The sequence below is a fragment of the Nansenia antarctica genome (genome assembly GCF_963989245.1).
Source record: "Nansenia antarctica genome assembly, chromosome: 8".
Classification (NCBI taxonomy): domain Eukaryota; kingdom Metazoa; phylum Chordata; class Actinopteri; order Argentiniformes; family Microstomatidae; genus Nansenia; species Nansenia antarctica.
In genome coordinates, this window is record NC_137678.1 from 47108592 (window position 1) to 47128591 (window position 20000).

Here is a 20000-nt window from a genome sequence, read left to right on the forward strand (position 1 = left end):
AGACCATAATAGCCCCGCACCAGGCTAGCCAAGCAGGTGCCCCAGGCGGAACAGACCAAGCACGCGAGGGGGCCGGGGACCCCCGAGGAGAGGCCCGAGGACCACCGACGCATAGCAAGCAAGCAAGGGCGAAAAACCTGTACCCCGTGTACACAGACACACACACACACACACACACACACACACAGACATCTTGCCTTCACACACACACACACACACACACACACACACTCACTCATTCACACACACACACACACACACACACACACACACACACACACACACACACTGATATCTCGCCATCACAGGGAGGTCAGCAGTGACAGGTGACCGTCATCTTCATCATTTGCTCTGAACCAATCAGCTGCCTGATCCACCGTGTCCAGAGCCAATCAGCTGCCTGATCCACTGTGGCCAGAGCCAATCAGCTGCCTGATCCACCATGGCCAGAGCCAATCAGCTGCCTGATCCACCGTGTCCAGAGCCAATCAGCTGCCTGATCCACCGTGTCCAGAGCCAATCAGCTGCCTGATCCACCGTGTCCAGAGCCAATCAGCTGCCTGATCCACCGTGTCCAGAGCCAATCAGCTGCCTGATCCACTGTGGCCAGAGACGAGGGCTACCTGGATATGAATATGAGCCTTAGGTTGTGGGTTTGATTCCCCGCTGGGACCATATATACTGAAACATTTATTTCCCACTCACTGCAATGTAAGTGACTTTGGATGAAAGTGGATGAAAGCAGATTGTCAGCTTTCAAATGGTGTGTCATACTTTGAAATCTGGAAATAGTTGATAGAAGATATGCTTATTTGAACGTTGGTCAACCTCAAACCAAATAGCGGAGAAACTCTCTGAATGTAAACAGACGCAGAAGGAGCATCGCTATGAACATCTAACTGCATGTTTGGCACATCACAACATGCTGATACAACACCAACATGCTAAAACCACATAACTACACATCATTAGATGATCACACAGTCCTTGCTTTTGAACACGTCCTAAAACGTACGTTTGTTTACAAGCCATGTATCACTTATCCAGTAGGCTACGGCAGACTATACTGTGAATCCAATTCACAAATTATAAGTATTTAGTGATCCTAAAGCTGTTGTTTGTTATATTGAGTGGGCTCTTCAACACTTCCACTTTGGTAACATGGAGAAAAAAAAACAATGGAAAAAAAGAAGGTTTTTGCTCATTTGCACGACTTTGCAGCCCTTTTCACCAGACCGTGTCACATATTATGTCAAGGACGTCTATAACTATAAGCTGTCATGGTGTGTGTGTGTGTGTGTGTGTGTGTGTGTGTGTGTGTGTGTCTATAAGCTGTCGTAGGGGGTAGTGGTGTGTGTGTGTGTGTGTGTGTGTGTGTGTCTATAAGCAGTCGTGGGGGGTAGTGGTGTGTGTCTGTGTGTGTGTGTGTGTGTGTATGTGTGTGTGTGTGTGTGTCTATAAGCAGGCGTGGGGGGTAGTGGTGTGTGTGTGTGTGTGTGTGTGTGTCTATAAGCAGGCGTGGGGGGTAGTGGTGTGTGTGTGTGTGTGTGTGTGTGTGTGTGTGTGTGTGTCTATAAGCAGGCGTGGGGGGTAGTGGTGTGTGTGTGTGTGTGTGTCTATAAGCAGGCGTGGGGGGTAGTGGTGTGTGTGTGTGTCTATAAGCAGGCGTGGGGGGTAGTGGTGTGTGTGTGTGTGTGTGTGTCTATAAGCAGGCGTGGGGGGTAGTGGTGTGTGTGTGTGTCTATAAGCAGGCGTGGGGGGTAGTGGTGTGTGTGTGTGTGTGTGTGTGTCTATAAGCAGGCGTGGGGGGTAGTGGTGCCCTAGGGGACAGTGAGGTGGGCTGGTGATCAGAAGGTCGTGGATCAATAATTGTAAAAGGAGCTGGACAGGAGTTTCTCTCTCAGCGCGTGTGTGTGTGTGTGTGTGTGTGTGTGTGTGTGTGTGCCACTCAGGCCAGTACGGTGCACAGAGCATTGATCAGACCCCTACTGGGAGCACTGATGGGAAATCTGTTAGTCCATTTCTTTCTTTTGAGCCATTCCTGGGTGGGTTTACTGGGATGTTTTGGGGTCACTGTCATGTTGCATGGTCCATATCCACTTCAGCTTACATTTTCGGGACATACGGTCCCAAAGATGGAACCCCCTTTGATACAATAAAGATTTCATAGTGGATTCTATGATGGTGAGCTGGCCAGGCCCTGCTGCAGCAAAGCAGCCCCAAACCAGGACATCTGCAAGGGTTTCCTCCTTGCACACCACCCATGAGAATCAAACGTGTGCAGTCTCTTTCGGATGGTAGATGCATACTGTGACATCAACTGTGGCAAGAGCGACCTGTAGGTCCAATGATGATATTCTAGGACTGTTGTGAGACTTCTTTAAGTAAGTAAGTAAGTAAGTAAAGCTTTATTTATATAGCACCTTTCATACAAGAAATGCAGCTCAAAGTGCTTTACAACAGGAATAAGAACATCAAGTGCATCTTGCGGTCTGCATCTTGCGGTCTGCTCTCGGGCTGAAGTTGCTAGGGCGGCCTGACCTGGCCATGTAGGCAGTTGTTTTAAATGTTCACCACTTAAACGTTTTGGTTTCTGGTTTATTTCTAATTGTTTGGAGACTTCCCAGTCTCGTGGGCATCTAGACCCTTCTTCCTGAAGGCCTCAGAGAGCTGTGTCTGTTGTTCCTCTCTTAACCATGTTCTAATCATTTGCACCTGATGTGAGGTGCACTTCATTCTAACTTTAGGCTATTTTTTAAGTAGTAATAAATGTGGGGGTGTGATATATTGATTAGTGGTTTAGTTATAATGAAGTTAAAAATGAAGACCAAATATGTTTAAAACGGTTGTCATGGGGTGTCCTGTGTTCTCCACGTGACTGTATAAAGTATTCCTCCCTGAGAAAGTCCTCTTCTGTCCTCAGCACCGTTAACCATCACCCTCTACCTCCTAACCTCTACCCTCCACATCTACCCATCTCCCTCCTAACCTCTACCCATCTTCCCCTCTACCTCATACTCTCTACCTCCTCCTCTCGACCTTCGACCCCTCGACCTGAACTCCCCAGAGACAACGGCGCCTCCTCCTCCTCCCCCCCCCCGCCTCCCCCAACCCTGGACCGCCGACTACGCCAGTCTCCATGGCAACCAGTGACTGGTGGTGGGGGGGGCATGTGTTTTACACTACCTCTCGTGTTCCAACACTAACGTTCCTAGCACTCACTATAGAGGTGTGTGTGTGTGTGTGTGTGTGTGTGTCAGCCTGGCAGCATAGCAACCTCTAGCCTCTAGCTAACAATCCTTACAAGTACCGAGGGGAATACTCACATCTCTGTGAAAGAGCCAGAGACGACCCCCCCTTCCCCCAGACAGAGGGATGTTGGGGACAGAAATAGTCGGTCTCATACTGACTCACATACTAGCACCACATACCATCCCTCACACACACACACACAAACACTAATGCCACATTCCGAGCAGACATGCAAGGAACGAGAGAGAGGGAGAGAGAGAGAGAGAGAGAGAGAGAGAGAGAGAGAGAGAGAGAGAGAGAGAGAGAGAGAGAGAGAGAGAGAGAGAGAGAGATGGAGAACAAGAAGAAGTAGAAGTTGTAGTAGTAGAGGTGCAGGCTTGATTTATTGCTACAAAACATATTTTCTTAATCATTCACCTGACAATGTCAAACAATCAGTGTGTATGTGCATGTGTGTGTGTGTGTGTGTGTGTGTGTGTGTGTGTGCTGGGCCAATAATGTCAGCATGATTGGTTCGTTGTAAAACCCAGAATGCTTTGCTACACGATACACAACAACAGTCATCTTTAGCCCTTTTACGCCCCACCCAGAACACGGCCCTGACAAGGGCAGAGGGGTGGGAGCGTTTAGAGAGTGTGTATGAGGCGGGCGTGAGTGCAGCTGTGCTTTAGTGTGTGTGTGTGTGTGTGTGTGTGTGTGTGACACGACGTGAGAACACACATAGGTAAAACATCCACTCATCTAAAGCATTATTATCCACTCACACACAAGAGTTTAGAAAAAAAAGAAGAAACTTCTAGAAATAAAATAAAAGAAACAACCTCAAACGAACCTCACCAAAAGGTCCGTCCGAGAGAAAATCACACAGCCGCTCGATAAAACTTCGCCGTTACAAAAACAACTTTATATCGTCTTTTTTTCAACATCTGTTTAAGTTCAGCTAAAAATAAAAAAATCAAAAGACCTTCAGGTGTCGACACCCGTTTTTGTAGAAAACAACCGGAAAAAAAACAACCAAAATTAAAACCTATGCTACACTCCTGTCCATACTCCCACCCCCCCACCCCCTGCAGAGAAAGGGGGTTTAGTAGGAGGTAGAGGTGGAGGAGGAGGAGGAGGAGAGGAGGAGGATAGAGGAACTCTCTCTCTCTCTCTCTCTCTAGGAGACCAGTTTAGGCAGCACCGTGCGGAGGGGTATACCGCTCCCCCCCGAGGACGAGTCCCCCATCAGGTTGCTCCTCAGTTTGTTATTCGCCGTCGCCGTGACGCCGCCCACCCACCCCGGTCCCCGGATAGCCAGGATGAAGGGGAAGGAGATGCTACTGTGGTGGTGGTCTGGGACCCTCTTAGCCCCCAGCCCTCCTCCTCCTCCCACCCCGATCTGGGTGGTGGTCTGGTGGTGGTGGTGGCTGGTGCTGGTGCTCTTCTCCTTGTTCTCCCTCTCCGAGGTGGTGGAGGAGGTGGAGAGGAGGGAGTTGGAGGGGGGGGGCAGGGGCTTGGGCAGGCGGCGGTACAGCCAGGGGTGCCTCAGCGCCTGGGTGGGGGTCAGCCGCGACTGGGGGTCCCAGTCCAGACACTTCTTGATGAAGTCCGTGAACGCCGGGTCCTCGCAGCCCTTCAGCGCCGCGCTCCACTCCTTGCTGCCCGGCGGGCCGCGCATCTTCCCGCGGCGGGAGCGTGTGCCCGTCAGCACCGTGGCGCCAGTCGGCAGGGTGTTGGCCCCGCAGTAGCGCGGGTGGCCCTTGGAGCTGATGAAGTTCTTGGCCCGCTTGGCCTGCTCCAGGACCTTCTGCGGGGGCATGCCCAGCAGCTCCATGACGCAGGCTAGCTGGTCGCCCTCGTCCTCGCCGGGGAACAGCGGGTAGCCCGTCAGCAGCTCCGCCAGGATGCACCCGAAGCTCCACATGTCGATGGGCAGGCCGTAGCGCGAGCCCAGGATCACCTCGGGCGCCCGGTAGAAGCGCGACTGGATGTAGGTGTAGACGCGCTGGTGCTCGAAGCAGCTGGAGCCGAAGTCGATCACCTAGAGGGGGAGAGGAGAGGGAGGAAGAGGAGGAGAGGAGGAGGAGGAGGAGGAGGAGAGTAAGAGAGGAGGAGAGGAGGGAGATGTTAGGGCATCTGTGTGTGGGTGGGTGTGGGTGTGTGTATATCTGGTATACAAAGCGGCTTGCACTCGCAGTGTGTGAAATAGAGAACATAATCCAAGAGGATCTCCAATAAGACTGAAGTGTGTGTGTGTGTGTGTGTGTGTGTGTGTGTGTATCTGTGTGAGCCTGTATAATTCAACCCCTCCACCACCACCATCACCACTACTGAGCCTCCCAAGGTAGTAACCCTATATTGGTGCGCTACCTTGGCCGGGTCTTCCTCAAAAAACACATCTTAATCTCAAGGGACCTCCAGGGTAAACAGAGTGCAAAAAAACAGCTTCCGCACACTACAATCTGTGCAAAAAAAGTATAGTTTATGAGGCATGCCTGAAGAAGATCTATGACCGAAAGCTTGCGCAATAAACTATGTTTTTTTTGCACAGATTTGAGTGTGCGGATGCTGTTTTGCACTCTATCGATACTCTTCAGTTGCAGCACCTCAGCTAAGTCTGATCACGGATCGGAGTGGTGAGCGGTGGTATTTCCACTATCCTCCAGGTTAAATAAAACGGTTAAATAAACTGTTGGAGTTTTATATCAAATAGACTGAGAATTGAAGTCTGTATCTGTACATTCTGGGAAATCGTAGCTAACAATTCAGTCTGCCTGGGGACTGTGACATTGACTTGTTGCACACTTACTAAACTCTAGCGTTTCCTGTCACCACATTTGTTTGCCAAAATCGGTGATCTCATAAAGGGTGTCGACTTTGTATATAAGGGGGGTGCTCAGAGAAGGAGGGGGGGGCTCTGGGGCTCTGGACTGTAAACTCTAGACTGCTCTCATGTAACTTTATAAATAAAAGGCTTCAAGCTAAGTTGATCAATCACCTTGATGCATAATAATATAATAAGATAATTCTGTGATGTTTTTATTTCCTGTAGTTCTGTTTTATGTGATATTACTATGTCCTGTAGTTCTGTTTTAAATTGTTTATAACATCTGAGGCCGTATTTCCCCTGTGGATTCACCTGCCCTGTGTCCTGATGTAATTTAGCTACCCAGCTAATTCAGGGAGAGTCAATGACTGTCCGTTGTCCCTTTTAAATAAACGAATAAATACATAAGCGCTTAAATAAACCCAACAAACACAACAAACAAACCAACCCAAACTACCTTGATGCCGCTGCGGCCCTGCTGCTTCAGCAGGATGTTCTCGGGCTTCAGGTCGCAGTGGATGATCCGGTGGCGGTTCAGCGCCTCCAGACACTGCAGGATGGAGTGGGCGAACTTCCTGACCAGTGGCAGGCTGAAGCCCTGGAACTTGTTCCTCTTGATGAGCTCGTACAGGTTCATGCTGAGCAGCTCGAAGGTCATGCAGATGTGGTTGCGGAAGGTGAAGTTCTCCAGCATGTGCACGGCGTTCATGGTGCCCTGGCGGTCCTGCTTCCTCAGGTGCTCCAGGATGCGGATCTCCTCCTGCGCCTGGCGGTGGACGCGCTTCTCGTTGCGCACCATCTTCAGCGCCAGGTGCTGCTGCAGCTTGTGGTCGTACACCGTGGCCACCTGGCCGAAGCTGCCCTTGCCGATCACCTGAGGGGGGGGGGGGGGGGGGGGGGGGGAGAGGGAGGGAGGGGTTTAGCGGTTGGTTTCAAGGTTTTTTTTGTGGGGGGATACTGTCTGTCTGCCTGCTTGTCTGTCTGCCTGCTTGTCTGTCTCCCTGCTTGTCTGTCTCCCTGCTTGTCTGTCTCCCTGCTTGTCTGTCTCCCTGCTTGTCTGTCTCCCTGCTTGTCTGTCTCCCTGCTTGTCTGTCTCCCTGCTTGTCTGTCTCCCTGCTTGTCTGTCTCCCTGCTTGTCTGTCTCCCTGCTTGTCTGTCTCCCTGCTTCCTGACGTTCTTTCCACTGACACACCACTTGCGAGCCACACGCCAAGCAGCTGCCTCTGTGTGTGAAACAGTGGCGCGTCATAAAGCCTAGTAGCCACAGGTCATCTGAAGGATCGTAGCTGACAGAAATATCCTGAGTATGCTCACAGTAGTAAGACAAAGGTGTCAAAGTTCAGGTATTTAGTGTGTGTGTGTGTGTGCGTACGTACGTATGTCTGTGCGTACGTGTGTGTATTTAGCGTGTGTCTGTGCGTGTGTACAATGTGCGTGCATGTGTGTGTCTGTTCGTGTGTCTTTGTGTGCGTGCGTATGTGCGTCTACGCCCTTCTCACCTTGAGGAACTCGTAGCGGTAGGCCAGGTGGTCGTGGGGGACGTGGATGTAGCCCCCCTGCTCGTCGTCGAACCCTCCGTTGTTGTTGCCCCCGGCTACCGCGGGCCTCTTCTTGGCGTTGGGCCCCAGGAAGTAGACCTCCGGGTAGGAGTGGATCTCCGTCTGCTCCAGGGTGGTGAGCTGGGAGCGGTACTGCCTCAGGGCCTGCTCGGGGGTCAGGGGCCCGCACAGCTTGCCCCCGGTCCCGGTCCCATTCACGCCGCCGGTGGTGCCTACCCCCACGGAGGTCCCGTTGACTCGGACGGGGGCGGACGAACCTTCCGTGGAACCTTTACTGGAGCCCGTGCTGCTGGGGGGGGAGGGGGGAGGGAGAACAATTACATTTTACATTTTTGGCGTTGAGCAGACGCCTTATTCCAAAGCGACTTACGATCGATACGTTTGACTAAGCAAGTGAATCGTCAATTCGTCAGTCGTAGCAGGAAGAGTAATCTAGCTCAGGCCCGGCGCCATTGGCAGTCTCCGTGATAGAAGGAACAAAAAGAAAGAAAAAAAAAGACAAAATAGAGTAGTTTTTTTTGTTAGTTTTTTGTATAGACACTGGAGAAACAGTCGAACCTTATTCAAATAGCTTTTTTATTTTTACTTTTTAAAAATTTAAAAACATTTGACAGTTGGGGCTGTGTTCGTGAATTCGCAAAGCGCACACTGGTTTCGACAACGTCATAAAGGGGCCGAGTAATTTGATTGGACACAAGAGGACATTCCATGAGTGCTGATCAGATTTCCAGAGCAATTTTACGAACGCAGCCACGATATTTGTGGTAAACCGTCTGAGCCCAGGGTGAATGAAGTCACTCAGATTGATGTCGACATTCTTAAAGTGCCACAGGGTCGTAGACTTTATTCACCAGATAAAATCACCATAAAGGATGACGCTTCGTGTAGTAGTATCAGAGTGCTGTTGCTAGGTAGATAAACCACATAGAACACTTGGCTGGAGGTGGTGGTGATGCTCCTCCTGAATGCTTTGGCAGTTGGTGAGTTAAATGATCTGATACGGAAACTGACATGTATCAGATATCATCAGTATCAATATATGAAACTGTGCTCTGTGGCGTGTGTCTGCGTGTGTGCGTGTGCTCGTTTGCTCAGTGGTGTGTGTGTGTCTGTGTGTCCGTCCGTCTGTCCGTCCGTCCGTCCGTCCGTGTGTGTGCTCAGTGGTATGTGTGTGTTCGTCTGTCTGTCCGTCCGTGTGTGTGTGTATGTGTGCTCGTGTGTTCAGTGGTGTGTGCATGTCCGTCCGTTCGTCCCAGTGTGTGTGTGTGTGTGTGTGTGTGTGTGTCCATCCGTCCCTGTACGTGTGTATGCTCGTGTGCTCAGTGGTGTGTGTGTGTCCGTCCGTCCATCCCTGTGTGTGTGTGTGTGTGTGTGTGTATCCGTCCCCAGTGGTGTGTGTCCCTGTGTGTGTGTGTGTGTCCGTCCCTGTGTGTATCCATCCGTGTGTCCATGCCTGTGTGTCTGTGTGTGTGTGTGTGTGTGTGTGTGTGTGTGTGGTCCTCACCTGTCCACGCTGCGCTCCTTGCCCAGGCCGGTGACGGTGGCTGTCTTGGCGGCCGGCTGAACCCCCACGCCCCCCGCGTTGCCGTTGTGGTGCGCGGTCGTCGTGGAGACGGCGTTGACCTTGCGGTTGTAGGTGGAGTCCTCGTACAGGTACTTGACCTTCAGCTGACCCCCGCGCACGCCCATCTGATCCCTCAACACCGGCTTGTTACCGACCTGAGAGATGGAGGGATGAGAGAGAGAGAGAGAGAGAGAGAAATGGTAAATGGACTGCACTTATATACATAGAGTCTTATCCCAAAGCTGCTTTACAACGGCCTCTCGTTCACCCGTTCACACACATTCACACACACACTCGGTGAGAGTGACATCACCACCGAGTGACATCATCGCCGAGTGACATCATCAGAGCTGGGCGTTCATAGTGTGGAAGTGTGAGTGAATAATATAAACAAATGTAAAAACATTTTAAACTAGGTGGCTTTAATCCAAAGCGATTACAGATTACAGATTACAGGGTTACAGGGTTACAGTCTCCCTGGAGTCATTTGGGGCTAAGTGCCTGACCTCAAGGACACACTAGTGGTGGGATTTGAACTCATGACCTTCTGATCACCAGTCCATCTCACTATCCCACTAGGCCACACCGCCACTGCCCACTTACAAATGTGTGGTTCATTGTGTGTGTGTGTGTGTGTGTGTGGTTCATTCAGTGTGTGTTTCATTGAGTGTGTGTGTGGTTCATTGAGTGTGTGGTTGATTGAGTGTATGGTTTATTGAGTGCGTGTTTCATTGAGTGTCTGTGTAGCTCATTGTGTGTGTAGTTCATTGAGTGTGTGGTTCATTGAGTGTGTGCGTGTGGCTCATTGAGTGTGTGTGTGGCTCATTGAGTGTGTGTGTGGTTCATTGAGCGTTCAGTAGGGCAGTAGAGCTAGTAGCTGTGTGTGTGTGTGTGTAAAGAAAAATCCCACCTTGGGTATACCGGCTGGGTCGAAGCGGAGGACCCTCTGGTTACAGCAGGGGTAGACGCCCATCCCGTGCCAGCCCTGCTCTGCCCCCATCCCTGGGTACATCACACCCTCAGGGTGGTACCGACACTGGGACAGCTCTGCACAAACAAACACCTACCCAGACACACACACACACACACACAAATAGACGTTTTAAATACCTCTTAATGCATACAAATGCAAAAATATACAGTAGAACATACAAAAGTGGGGTGCAAAAATGTGGGCACCCCTGGTTTAAATGTCTGTTACGATTCATCTTGTGATTGAAAGCAAACCTGAACACTAAATGCTACAAAGTTAAACATTTCTGGCAAATTTTAAAGCAAGGTTTTTAAAATGATGATGTGCAAATGTTTGGGAACCCTTTTGGATTAATCTTTGTTACCTTTTGAGAAGATGATTACTAAGGCCCAGACCAAGGTGATTTACTCGTTAGAGCTTCAATGAGGTGAATATAATTCCAGGGTTGAACTATATATTCTGAAGTAACTCCATGCCTTCTAAAGTACCCGATTGCAGTGGTGCTAAAAACCATGGGTTCCTCTAAACAGTTGTCTAAGGATGATGCAAAAAAGAGTAGCAGACACCAGTCTAGTTGTTCACAGGACAACAATACAGCGTACCTTAAACAACAAAGACCTACATGGCAGAGTTGCCAGAAAGAAGCCTTTCCTACGACATCAACACAAAATTAAACGTCTGAAGTATGCAAAAGAAAACCTTGAGAAACCTGAAGCCTATTGGAACAATGTACTTTGGACTGACAAAACCAAAACCAAAATGAAGCATTTGTAGAGAAGAACACCTTGCCAACTGTTAAGCATGGAGGTGGATCCATTAAGCTTTGGGATTGTGTAGCAGCTGGGGGGCACAGGCAATATTGTGCAGGTGGAAGGAAGAATGGATTCCACCAAATGTCAAGACATTCTAGAGGATAATATTCAAAGGTCAGTCCAGAAATGGAAGTTGAAGAGAGGTTGGGTATTCCAGCAAGACAATGACCCGATGCATACCTCAAAATCAACCATGAAGTACCTCCAGGGAAAGACGGATGAAGGTTTTGGAAACGCCATCACAGTCCCCAGACTTGAATATTATTGAAAATCTGTGGAGAGATCTCAAACATGCCGTGCATGGAAGAAGGCCGAAGAATATTTCTGAGCTAGAGGTGTTCTGCTAGGAAGAATGGGGAAAAATTCCCAAAACAAGAATTGAAAGACTCTTAGCTGGCTACAGGAATCGTTTGCAAGCTGTTAGCTTTAGTTAGCAATAGTTGCCCGAGTAGGAGTTGCAAAGTACTAGCTGATAGGGTTCCCAAACGTTTGCACAAGGCCTTTTTACTTGATTTATTATTTTGAAACTGTAAAAAGTTAAAAAATAAAATGTGATGAAATGTGTAATGTTTAACTTATACCATTCAGAGGTTAGGTTTGCTTCTTTTCACTTAGATATTAATTGTAAAAGTCATTTTGAATAGGGGTGCCCACATTTTTGCACTCCACTGTATATTACATGATACACACATATTCATTGTGACCATGCACTGCTCCACACACATACATACACACACACACACACACACACACACACACACACACAAACACCTGTTGGCAGCGGGAGCAGGTGAGGTGGTTGACGGTGCCCCAGATCCTCCAGTAGACCAACACCCAGGACTTGAGCTCTTCGTACAGCCCGGTCACATACTCATGTACCTCCCAGGTCTTCTGCCTTGGGAGCGATTGTGTTTTTGGTGTTGAGGATAAATAAAAAAACAACAACCTGTTAACACACATGGCTATGACAGGTGTAATAAAAATGCTGTACAATCCTCTCCCTGCAGCCACTGAAAGTAAATAAAGGCCTAGAATATAGAAACGGGGCTTTAGCGATTCTGACTTTGGTGTAGTTGGATACTATACCATGGCATCCTTAGTTTGAGGGTACCAAACGTTCAAAAAGACCAACATTCTGAAGCTTATGCTCCTGTGGAGGGATGTGCCTACCTCCAATGATCCTTCTTTTGGGGGACTTTTTTTTTCTTCTCACTAGCACCATAGTTGTGGACATTATGGAAGACAGTACCTTTGAATATGGTCTTCTAAGCCTCTTGATTGATAAAGTCAAATGTATGTAGCATATCCATGAACAATGTGGCTAGTCCAGTACCTAGTATGTGTATATGTGATGTCTCCCTGAGGGTCGATGTTAATTTTCCCCGGAACGCAGGAGATCTTTCTCTCCACGTCTTTGGTCAACAGCTTTAGACACAGACCACACCTGTAACAGGGGAGATGCAGAGTGACAGTCATACAACGTTGACAAGAACAGTGCGGTGTCAATGAACGCACACCTCTGGCTCTGAACTCACCTGGTCAGAGTCGATGCGTTACCCTGGGAATCGGGGTTATCGCGGTTATAAGATCAAAAAGACGCTCGATCTTCGTTTGAAACAGTTTACTAAGGAGGTGGGAAAAATACATGAGCATTGTAAACAAGTCATGTCAGGGATTGCTTTTGTCTTGTTTTAAACGACACATCAGTACCTGATCTGTTTCTCCAACTTCTTTGACGATACAACAAGTCTGGCTGAGATATGACACCCTCTCAAATGACACCCTACTCTCCCTTAAAATGCATAACGAGAGTCTCGCGAGACTTTTCAAAATATGCCTGGATTTTCCTTTAGTGACGTTGATGGACTACCCCCCGGGGCCTCTTGTTACGTAGCCTTCTATCTGTCTCTTTCTTGGCTACCTTTTGAATTGGTCTTTTTTGTCCTTGACGTCGTCGGCTTCATTGTGGTTGAAGAGTTCTGCGATGCGAGCAGCCAGGCTACTGTTGATGCAGTTCATGTTGCAGCCAGGGGGTGGCCACAATAGCGGTCATGTGCTTGTGGTAGTATTGGATGCACTCTTCTACCTGAGAATGGTGGAAACAAACAGGGGTCAATTTATCAAAAACCCTTACTGCACTAAGAACTCTGTAGTCAGTTTAAAAGCCTGAGTAATAGGAGGGTTTAGCTATTTATTATGGTGCCTCCCATATGATCATAGGATGTGATGAGCATTTCACAGCACATCTTCTAATATAATTAAACATTTTAAGAAATTAACCTTCAAATGTGCATTTAAGACTAAATAACAGCCCTAGTCTAAAGACCCCTTATTTTCCCTCTTTATTTTTTAGGACAAGGCCACTTTTCATTAAATGACTGATTAATTTGAGTTTCTTTGAGCACATCAGCACCCAACATAAAGTAGATTAATAATAATAATAATAATAATAATAATAATAATAATAATAATAATAATAATAATAATAATAGTTTTATTGCCATGCAATCAACTTGTCAGTCAATTGTTTGAATTTGGTATGTTATGCTCTAGGCAAGGGGTCGGCCAAAGACAGCGACCCTGGAGCAATTAGGGGGTTCCGTGCCTTGCTCAAGGACACCTCGACATGTAACCAGCCGTGGTTCAAACCGGCGGACTGCAGACCTTGCGATCATTAGACGCCGGCTCTACCGCCTGAGCCACTGCCGCCCCCTTTATGAACAAAGCTTTATTGACATTCTTCTAACTGACAATATGTTTTAAATCAGTTTAGCTTGGCCTGCTCTCCGGCTTACAAAAGAAAACTTGGGGGCTTAAAAACACTTTATAACAAGGCAACTGAGCTCACGTCACAACACTTACTAACGTGTCCATCTTCAAGAATTCAGAGGAGATCAGGATTGAGATCACATTGCTGGGTTCTGTAACCGACAAACACCACATAACCAACCACAAAACAAACTGCCAGAGACCAACAACACACCACCATTCAAGTCCAAATAAAAAAACGGAGTTAAGAGGGCAACTGCTGGCCAATAGTTAATGAGAAACGCTGTTGTCACTATGGTCTTTGTGTTTAAAAAACGTTTATGGCCGGTTTCACAAACAAGGCTTATGGCTAATCCTAGACTAAAAAAGGATCTTCAATGGAGATTTTACATTGAAAGTGTGATTTAGTCCAGAACTAGGATTAAGCCTTATCTGTGAAACCGGCCCTAAGTTTCTAAATGTAAATGTGACTTAATTCCATCTCGAAACTTATGGAAAAAATAGTTTATGAACAGGTTGATAGGTACCTTACTGAAAAAAATCTGATGTATGAATTTCAATCAGGATTCAGAACATCCCATTCCACTGACACATGCCTTCTCTATTTGAACGACCACATCAACCATGAGGTGGACTCGGGCAAGTACTGCGGCATGGTCATGCTGGACCTCCAGAAGGCCTTCGACACAGTAGATCACCACATATTGTTAGATAAACTGAAAGCAATTGGGTTCGATAGAACATCGGTGAGCTGGATGCAATCCTACTTAGAGGGGAGGGAACAGGTGGTTAGTGTGAACGGAACACTGTCCCCCCCCCTCCCAGTGACCTGCGGCGTTCCACAAGGAAGCATATTGGGACCTTTACTGTTCCTAATATATGTGAATGACATGTCATCAGCATGTGATTGCAATTTGTTCCTGTTCGCGGATGACTCGGCTCTGCTGGTCTCTGACAGGGACATATTGCAGGTGGAAAAAGCGCTAAGCACTGAACTGAGTAGAATCTGCATCTGGCTAGCTGACAATAAACTATCAATACACCTAGGTAAAACTGAAACCATCCTATACGGATCCCCATCTAAACTCAGAAAGGCTGAACATTTTAAAATAAAAGTGGGTAACATTAATATCACAAGAAAAGAGGATATTACATACCTGGGCTCCATCTTAGAGGCAAATCTTTCCGGAGATAAAATGGCAGCAAAAGTAATCAAAAAAGTGAACCATAGAACTAGATTCTTGTACAGGATATCCTCACTTGTCAGTAAAAACACACTGAGGACCCTATCAGGAGCTCTCATTCAATGTCACTTCGACTATGCCGTAACATCATGGTACTATAGAACCACAAAGGCCCATAAAACAAGACTCCAGACAGCCCAAAATAAACTGGTTAGGCTTCTGCTAGGCCTCAACCCTAGGACACATCTAACCGCTGCTCATTTTTTGAGCCTTGATTGGCTACGAGTAGTTGACAGAGTGCAGCAGCTTGCACTGAGCCTGGTCTTCAAGATACGCTACACCACAAAGACACCCAAGTACCTGTCAACATACTTCCAAAAAGTGAACAACGTCCACACATACAACACCAGAGGAAGCTCCACGAACCACGTTCAACCGCGGTGCACCACAAACAAGGGGTTAAACTCGTTTGCAAACTATGCAGTAAAAATGTGGAACGCCCTTCCTATAATCTTAAAGGAGTGCAAAACACTGCCCACCTTCAAAACCACTCTCAAAAAACATTTACAGGAGGCTGCAATCCGTAACTGGACCCTCTAAATCAAAAATCAGATTAAAAGACCCGAACTACCCACTGTACATACTTTGTGTTTTGTCCCCCGCCCCCACCTGTGGTGTATGTCCCCACCTGTCCTACCCGCTGTACATACCTTATGTTTTGTTGTATTGTTCTTCCCATGATGGATGTATGTTTATCTTGTAGATAGTAATAGTTATTTGTCTGTATTATCTTGTAGATAGTACTAGTTTTTTGTCTGTCTTACATGTAACGATGAATTGAGAATCAAGGACCCCAATTGAAATAAGCCAGTGGCTTTCTTGGGTTTTTATCCTGTTAGTTGACCTTGTATGTAATATGTACTGGCATGTACCTACTTCTGCAAATCTTCTAATAAAGTTTTCAATCAATCAATCAATCAGACCTAGCAAGAAAACATAGTCATATCGTATGTCCTAAATCACACTCACTTCATAGTATCAATTCAATATTACATAGGACAGCAGCCGCCTTGCCCAAGACTGTTGCCAATCTTGCCAACCAATTTAAGTGATCGCTCAGACATCCAGGTGTGTATCTATAGTTAGCCAAGTCGTGACGTTAGAATTATAAGGTTCTATCTCCATTTTTGTCCAAATTGATTTTTTTACATAATCTGATCCATTAGGTGTTTATTAATGCCTGTGTGGTGTTATCTTTAAAATGTTGACATGTTGGAGTTAGTAATTCATCAAATACAAAGGTTCCATCTCACAAAACATGGAATGTAAAAACGTTGACGATCAATATCTCTGAACTACCCTAAACGGAGATAGAACCTTATCAGAGTCTAATCTCCACAGACTAAGTCAAACTCTAATGCAGTACCATATAACGACATCTGGGGTCGCTTGGGTGCGGATCAGACGGTCTGCCTGACCTCCACACACCCCTCTCACCCTAACGGAGATAGAACCTTATCATTCTAAGCTCACGAAGTGATAACGCAGAGATGAATGAACACAGCTGACGTCGTACAGTAGATGTTTTGACCGAGTCTGGGTGACGTCATTGTTGCTGTCGGATACAACGGCGTGTCTCGTCGTTGATGAGCCAGTGGAAGATCTGCACGTCGCAGTGCACAGAGATGTCCACCAGGGGGTGCCACCTCCTCCCAGCGCTGGGCGTCTACAGACAGCTACTCTATGGCGAAGTAGCGCATCTCGTTGACCAGAAGGTCTCGGGGACACAGAAAGTCCTGCTTCAGGTTCTTGGCCTCGTCACACACATGGATGACCATGTTGGGTCTGGAAGCAGACACACAAATATACAAAGCCATCGATACACAATCAGGTAGTGATAACAACTTGTGTACAGACATCCGCTACATGCATCAACGAATGTTGATGTGAATACTGTAGGCATTCTATTCTTTATTATGACCCAATGATGCACATAGTACCTAACTGTACATAGCTCATAACTGTATATAGCCCATAACTGTATATCTAAACTAAACTGATGTTTACAACACTACCTCTGCACATAACTATATTATTGCATAGTCACCTATCACTACCATTCTTGTTCTATTTATGTTGTGCCCTTATATCACTATTTGCACTTTTGGCTGGATACTAAACTGCATTTCGTTGTATAGTACAAGCACTCTGCGATGACAATCAAGTTGAATCTAATCTAATCTAGTCTAGAGATTAATCTAGAGCCTCCTGTATTGAACTCACCCTTTCCCCTCCTGAGGTTTCTCTCCTTCCTCAACCAAAACCGTGCTCTCTTTTTCCACCGTACAACCGTTTCCTGAAGGGGTCACTGTCAGGCCTGGGGATAACCAACGGAAGAATCAGACCAGGAGGAGTCGTAGCAAGGTTATGAAAGGGTTCAAATCTACTAATTGCATTAATCAGGGTATATACAGGAATCTTGAGGTTAATTTCAATACCCTTTCTAAGACTTTTTAAAGACCTTGTCAATATTTTTCCAGACCTCACCGCCACTTCGAGCTTTAACCGATTACATCAGTGACACCTTTAACTTAACAGTTTTAGTTTGCAATAGACTAGACCACTATCATACAACAGAATTTCCGGTTCATCTTTGTTTTTTAATAAAACTAAATACATTTTTTACTAAAAGTTTTTAGGACTCAAACTCTTTGGACAGAGACTAATTCAGAAAAAGACCTACAAAATTCAAGACCTCATAAAATCGTGATAAGACTTTTTAATACTTATTAAGGGTCTTTATTTTTCCCCAAAATTTATTTATCAACTTTTAATACTTTTCAAGACACCGCGGATACCCTGATTAATAAAAATGAATGAAAAACATTAAACCTCTGAAGGAGTTTCAGGCTATGGGATTCCCTAAAAAAACATGGTATTTCACCAGCAAACTAGCTCCACTATACACAGTAACGGTAATATCCAACCTTACCTGTTAGTGATTGGTCTGTGTCTTCACAAACTCTCCAGTGACGTCCAATAGCGTTGCTTTGATGTAGGTGGACAGGGTGTCGGAAGAGGAGGAGCTTCCTAGCGGGATACATTGGTTGTCCAAGTAGGGGAAATTCCCTGTGCTCTTCAACTCCTTGAACCTCCTTGCACACTGTGGGTGTCCATGGCAACAACATCCCAATCATGACAACAATTAGTTTCTAATTGGCCCAAGCAGCCCTCAATTCACTGTATAATAATGTATAAGCCTTAAATACTTTGGCTCTGATATATGGAGATCTTTAGTCAGGTGGCCGGAAATGACATATTGATGACTCAGAGAGAAGGTTGAATCGTAATCATTGCATTAGGCAGATCTGGGTTACATTCTCTTGTACAGATGTTTCCAAGGCATCATGCTCTGTTATGTCCAAGCTTCAAGCAAGGCTGCGACATAGGAGATGCCGAGCATGGCTGCGACATAGGGAATGCCGAGCAAAGTACTGATGGTACTGAAGTTACAGCTTATACTTGTTCTCAGAGAGGGAATAGCTTTACCTCGTAACTTACAATACTGACATTAGTTCCTATACATGGCTCTATCCTGTGTCCATGCTGTTCTGTTCTGATGACCACTGCAAGGCTCCTATGTCCTTACGAGTTAAACTGGTCTCACTGTTACTTGATATGGTATGTGCCTGCTCCTAAGGATGTGTTGTTTACTACTGAGAGTGGTCAGTTTAAAGTATGTTTACGGTTAAACAATGAGTATTGCAATATTTGATAAGCACACAAAATTGGCATATAGTCACACAAAAATGCATCATATCAGGCTCCTAGGGAACTAATTCATCCAGCCCAATGAGCCCACAATGCAAGAACATCTAAGGGGGATTAACCTTTTAGATCTTGTCCTCCAATGCGTTTTTGAGAAGGAACCGAGAATAGTGGACAGACTATTGGAGGACGCAGCATTGATAGCGGTAGTCATGGACGGGGACAGCTTTGGTAACTTGTTGGGGGAGGACGGCCTGATGATGGAGAGCTCGAACCAGGCCGCGCTTCTGGAACTGATGGAGAAGACCGGTTACAACATGGTTCAGGAGAACGGACAGAGGAAGTTTGGTGGACCTCCTCCAGGTGTGTGTGCGTGTGCGTGTGCGAGAGGAGAGAGCGTGTGTGTGTGTGTGTGTGTGTGTGTGTGAGAGAGTCAGAGTGAGAGTGAGAGTGAGAGTCTGAGTGTGTGTGTGTGTGCGTGCGCGTGCTTGTTGTGTTGGGTGTGTTTCAAATCCTTCACATACAGTGTTTATCAGTCTTCCCATTATAGCTGAATAAGAACATCTAATCAAATGTGTTATAACAGTGTTATTACTATGTGAAATTCACCTAGGCCAACACATCTCTTCTTTTCTCACTCTCTTTCTCTTCCACCCACCTGTTTCCCCCTCCTCCCCCTTCCCCCTTTTTATTTACTCTGCATCCTCTCCCCTCCTTCCCTCCTCTGTCTCACCCTCACACCCTCATCTCATTCTCTCTTTCTCTCATCCTCTCTCACACTTCCTCCTTTTTCTGTCATTCTCTCTCCTCCCTCCTCTCTTTCACCCTCACACCCTCATCTCATTCTCTCCCTCTTTCATCTTTCCTCCCTCCCCCTCCCCCCTGTCGCCCTCATCCCCCCTTCTCTCTCTCTCTCTCTCTCTCTCTCTCTCTCTCTCTCTCTCTCTCTCCTCCCTGCTCTCTCACACTCCCCCCTTCATCCCTTGTCATTCTCTCTCCTCCCTCTCTCCTCTCCTCCCCCCTCCTCTCTCCTCCCCCCTCCTCCCTCCCCCATCCTCTCTCCTCCCTCTCTCCTCTCCTCTCCTCCCCCCTCCTCTCTCCTCCCCCCTCCTCCCTCCCCCATCCTCTCTCCTCCCTCCTCCTCCCTGCCCCCCCCCACCTCCCCAGGTTGGGAGGGCCCCCCTCCTCCACGGAGGTGTGAGGTGTTTGTGGGTAAGATCCCCAGTGACATGTTTGAGGATGAGCTGGTGCCAGTGTTTGAGAGAACAGGACGGATCTACCAGTTCAGACTGATGATGGAGTCCAGCGGA

General features: G+C 47.1%; 2 protein-coding genes and 1 pseudogene across 3 annotated transcripts in view; 1 reads left to right on the top strand and 2 right to left on the bottom strand.

Annotated features, from left to right (window-relative positions):
• The window catches only part of LOC308164292 (SANT and BTB domain regulator of class switch recombination-like), a 25135-nt pseudogene extending 6231 nt beyond the window's left edge, over window positions 1-18904 (bottom strand). The window contains exons 1-9 of the transcript in view: window positions 18871-18904; window positions 17206-17299; window positions 16549-16767; window positions 13832-13890; window positions 12891-13055; window positions 12505-12593; window positions 12303-12413; window positions 11741-11864; window positions 10095-10247 (exon numbers count right to left, since the gene is read on the bottom strand). The product of the transcript in view is annotated as an SANT and BTB domain regulator of class switch recombination-like (transcript). The remainder of the gene's footprint in view (window positions 1-10094; window positions 10248-11740; window positions 11865-12302; window positions 12414-12504; window positions 12594-12890; window positions 13056-13831; window positions 13891-16548; window positions 16768-17205; window positions 17300-18870) is intronic.
• LOC308163500 (dual specificity tyrosine-phosphorylation-regulated kinase 2-like) lies at window positions 4412-9510 on the bottom strand (the record flags this gene model as incomplete). Its single annotated transcript, XM_080537679.1, has 6 exons — window positions 4412-4691; window positions 4743-5275; window positions 6519-6935; window positions 7561-7906; window positions 9125-9339; window positions 9493-9510. 6 exons carry the CDS (start codon window positions 9508-9510, stop codon window positions 4412-4414), a joined length of 1809 nt encoding a protein of 602 aa, XP_080393805.1.
• The window catches only part of LOC308164293 (putative RNA-binding protein 46), a gene marked incomplete at both ends in the record, with an annotated part of 12169 nt that continues 11071 nt past the window's right edge, over window positions 18903-20000 (top strand). Inside the window, 2 exons of the mRNA XM_080538425.1 lie at window positions 18903-19053; window positions 19858-19982. Coding sequence (XP_080394551.1) covers window positions 18903-19053; window positions 19858-19982 — 276 coding nt within the window. The remainder of the gene's footprint in view (window positions 19054-19857; window positions 19983-20000) is intronic.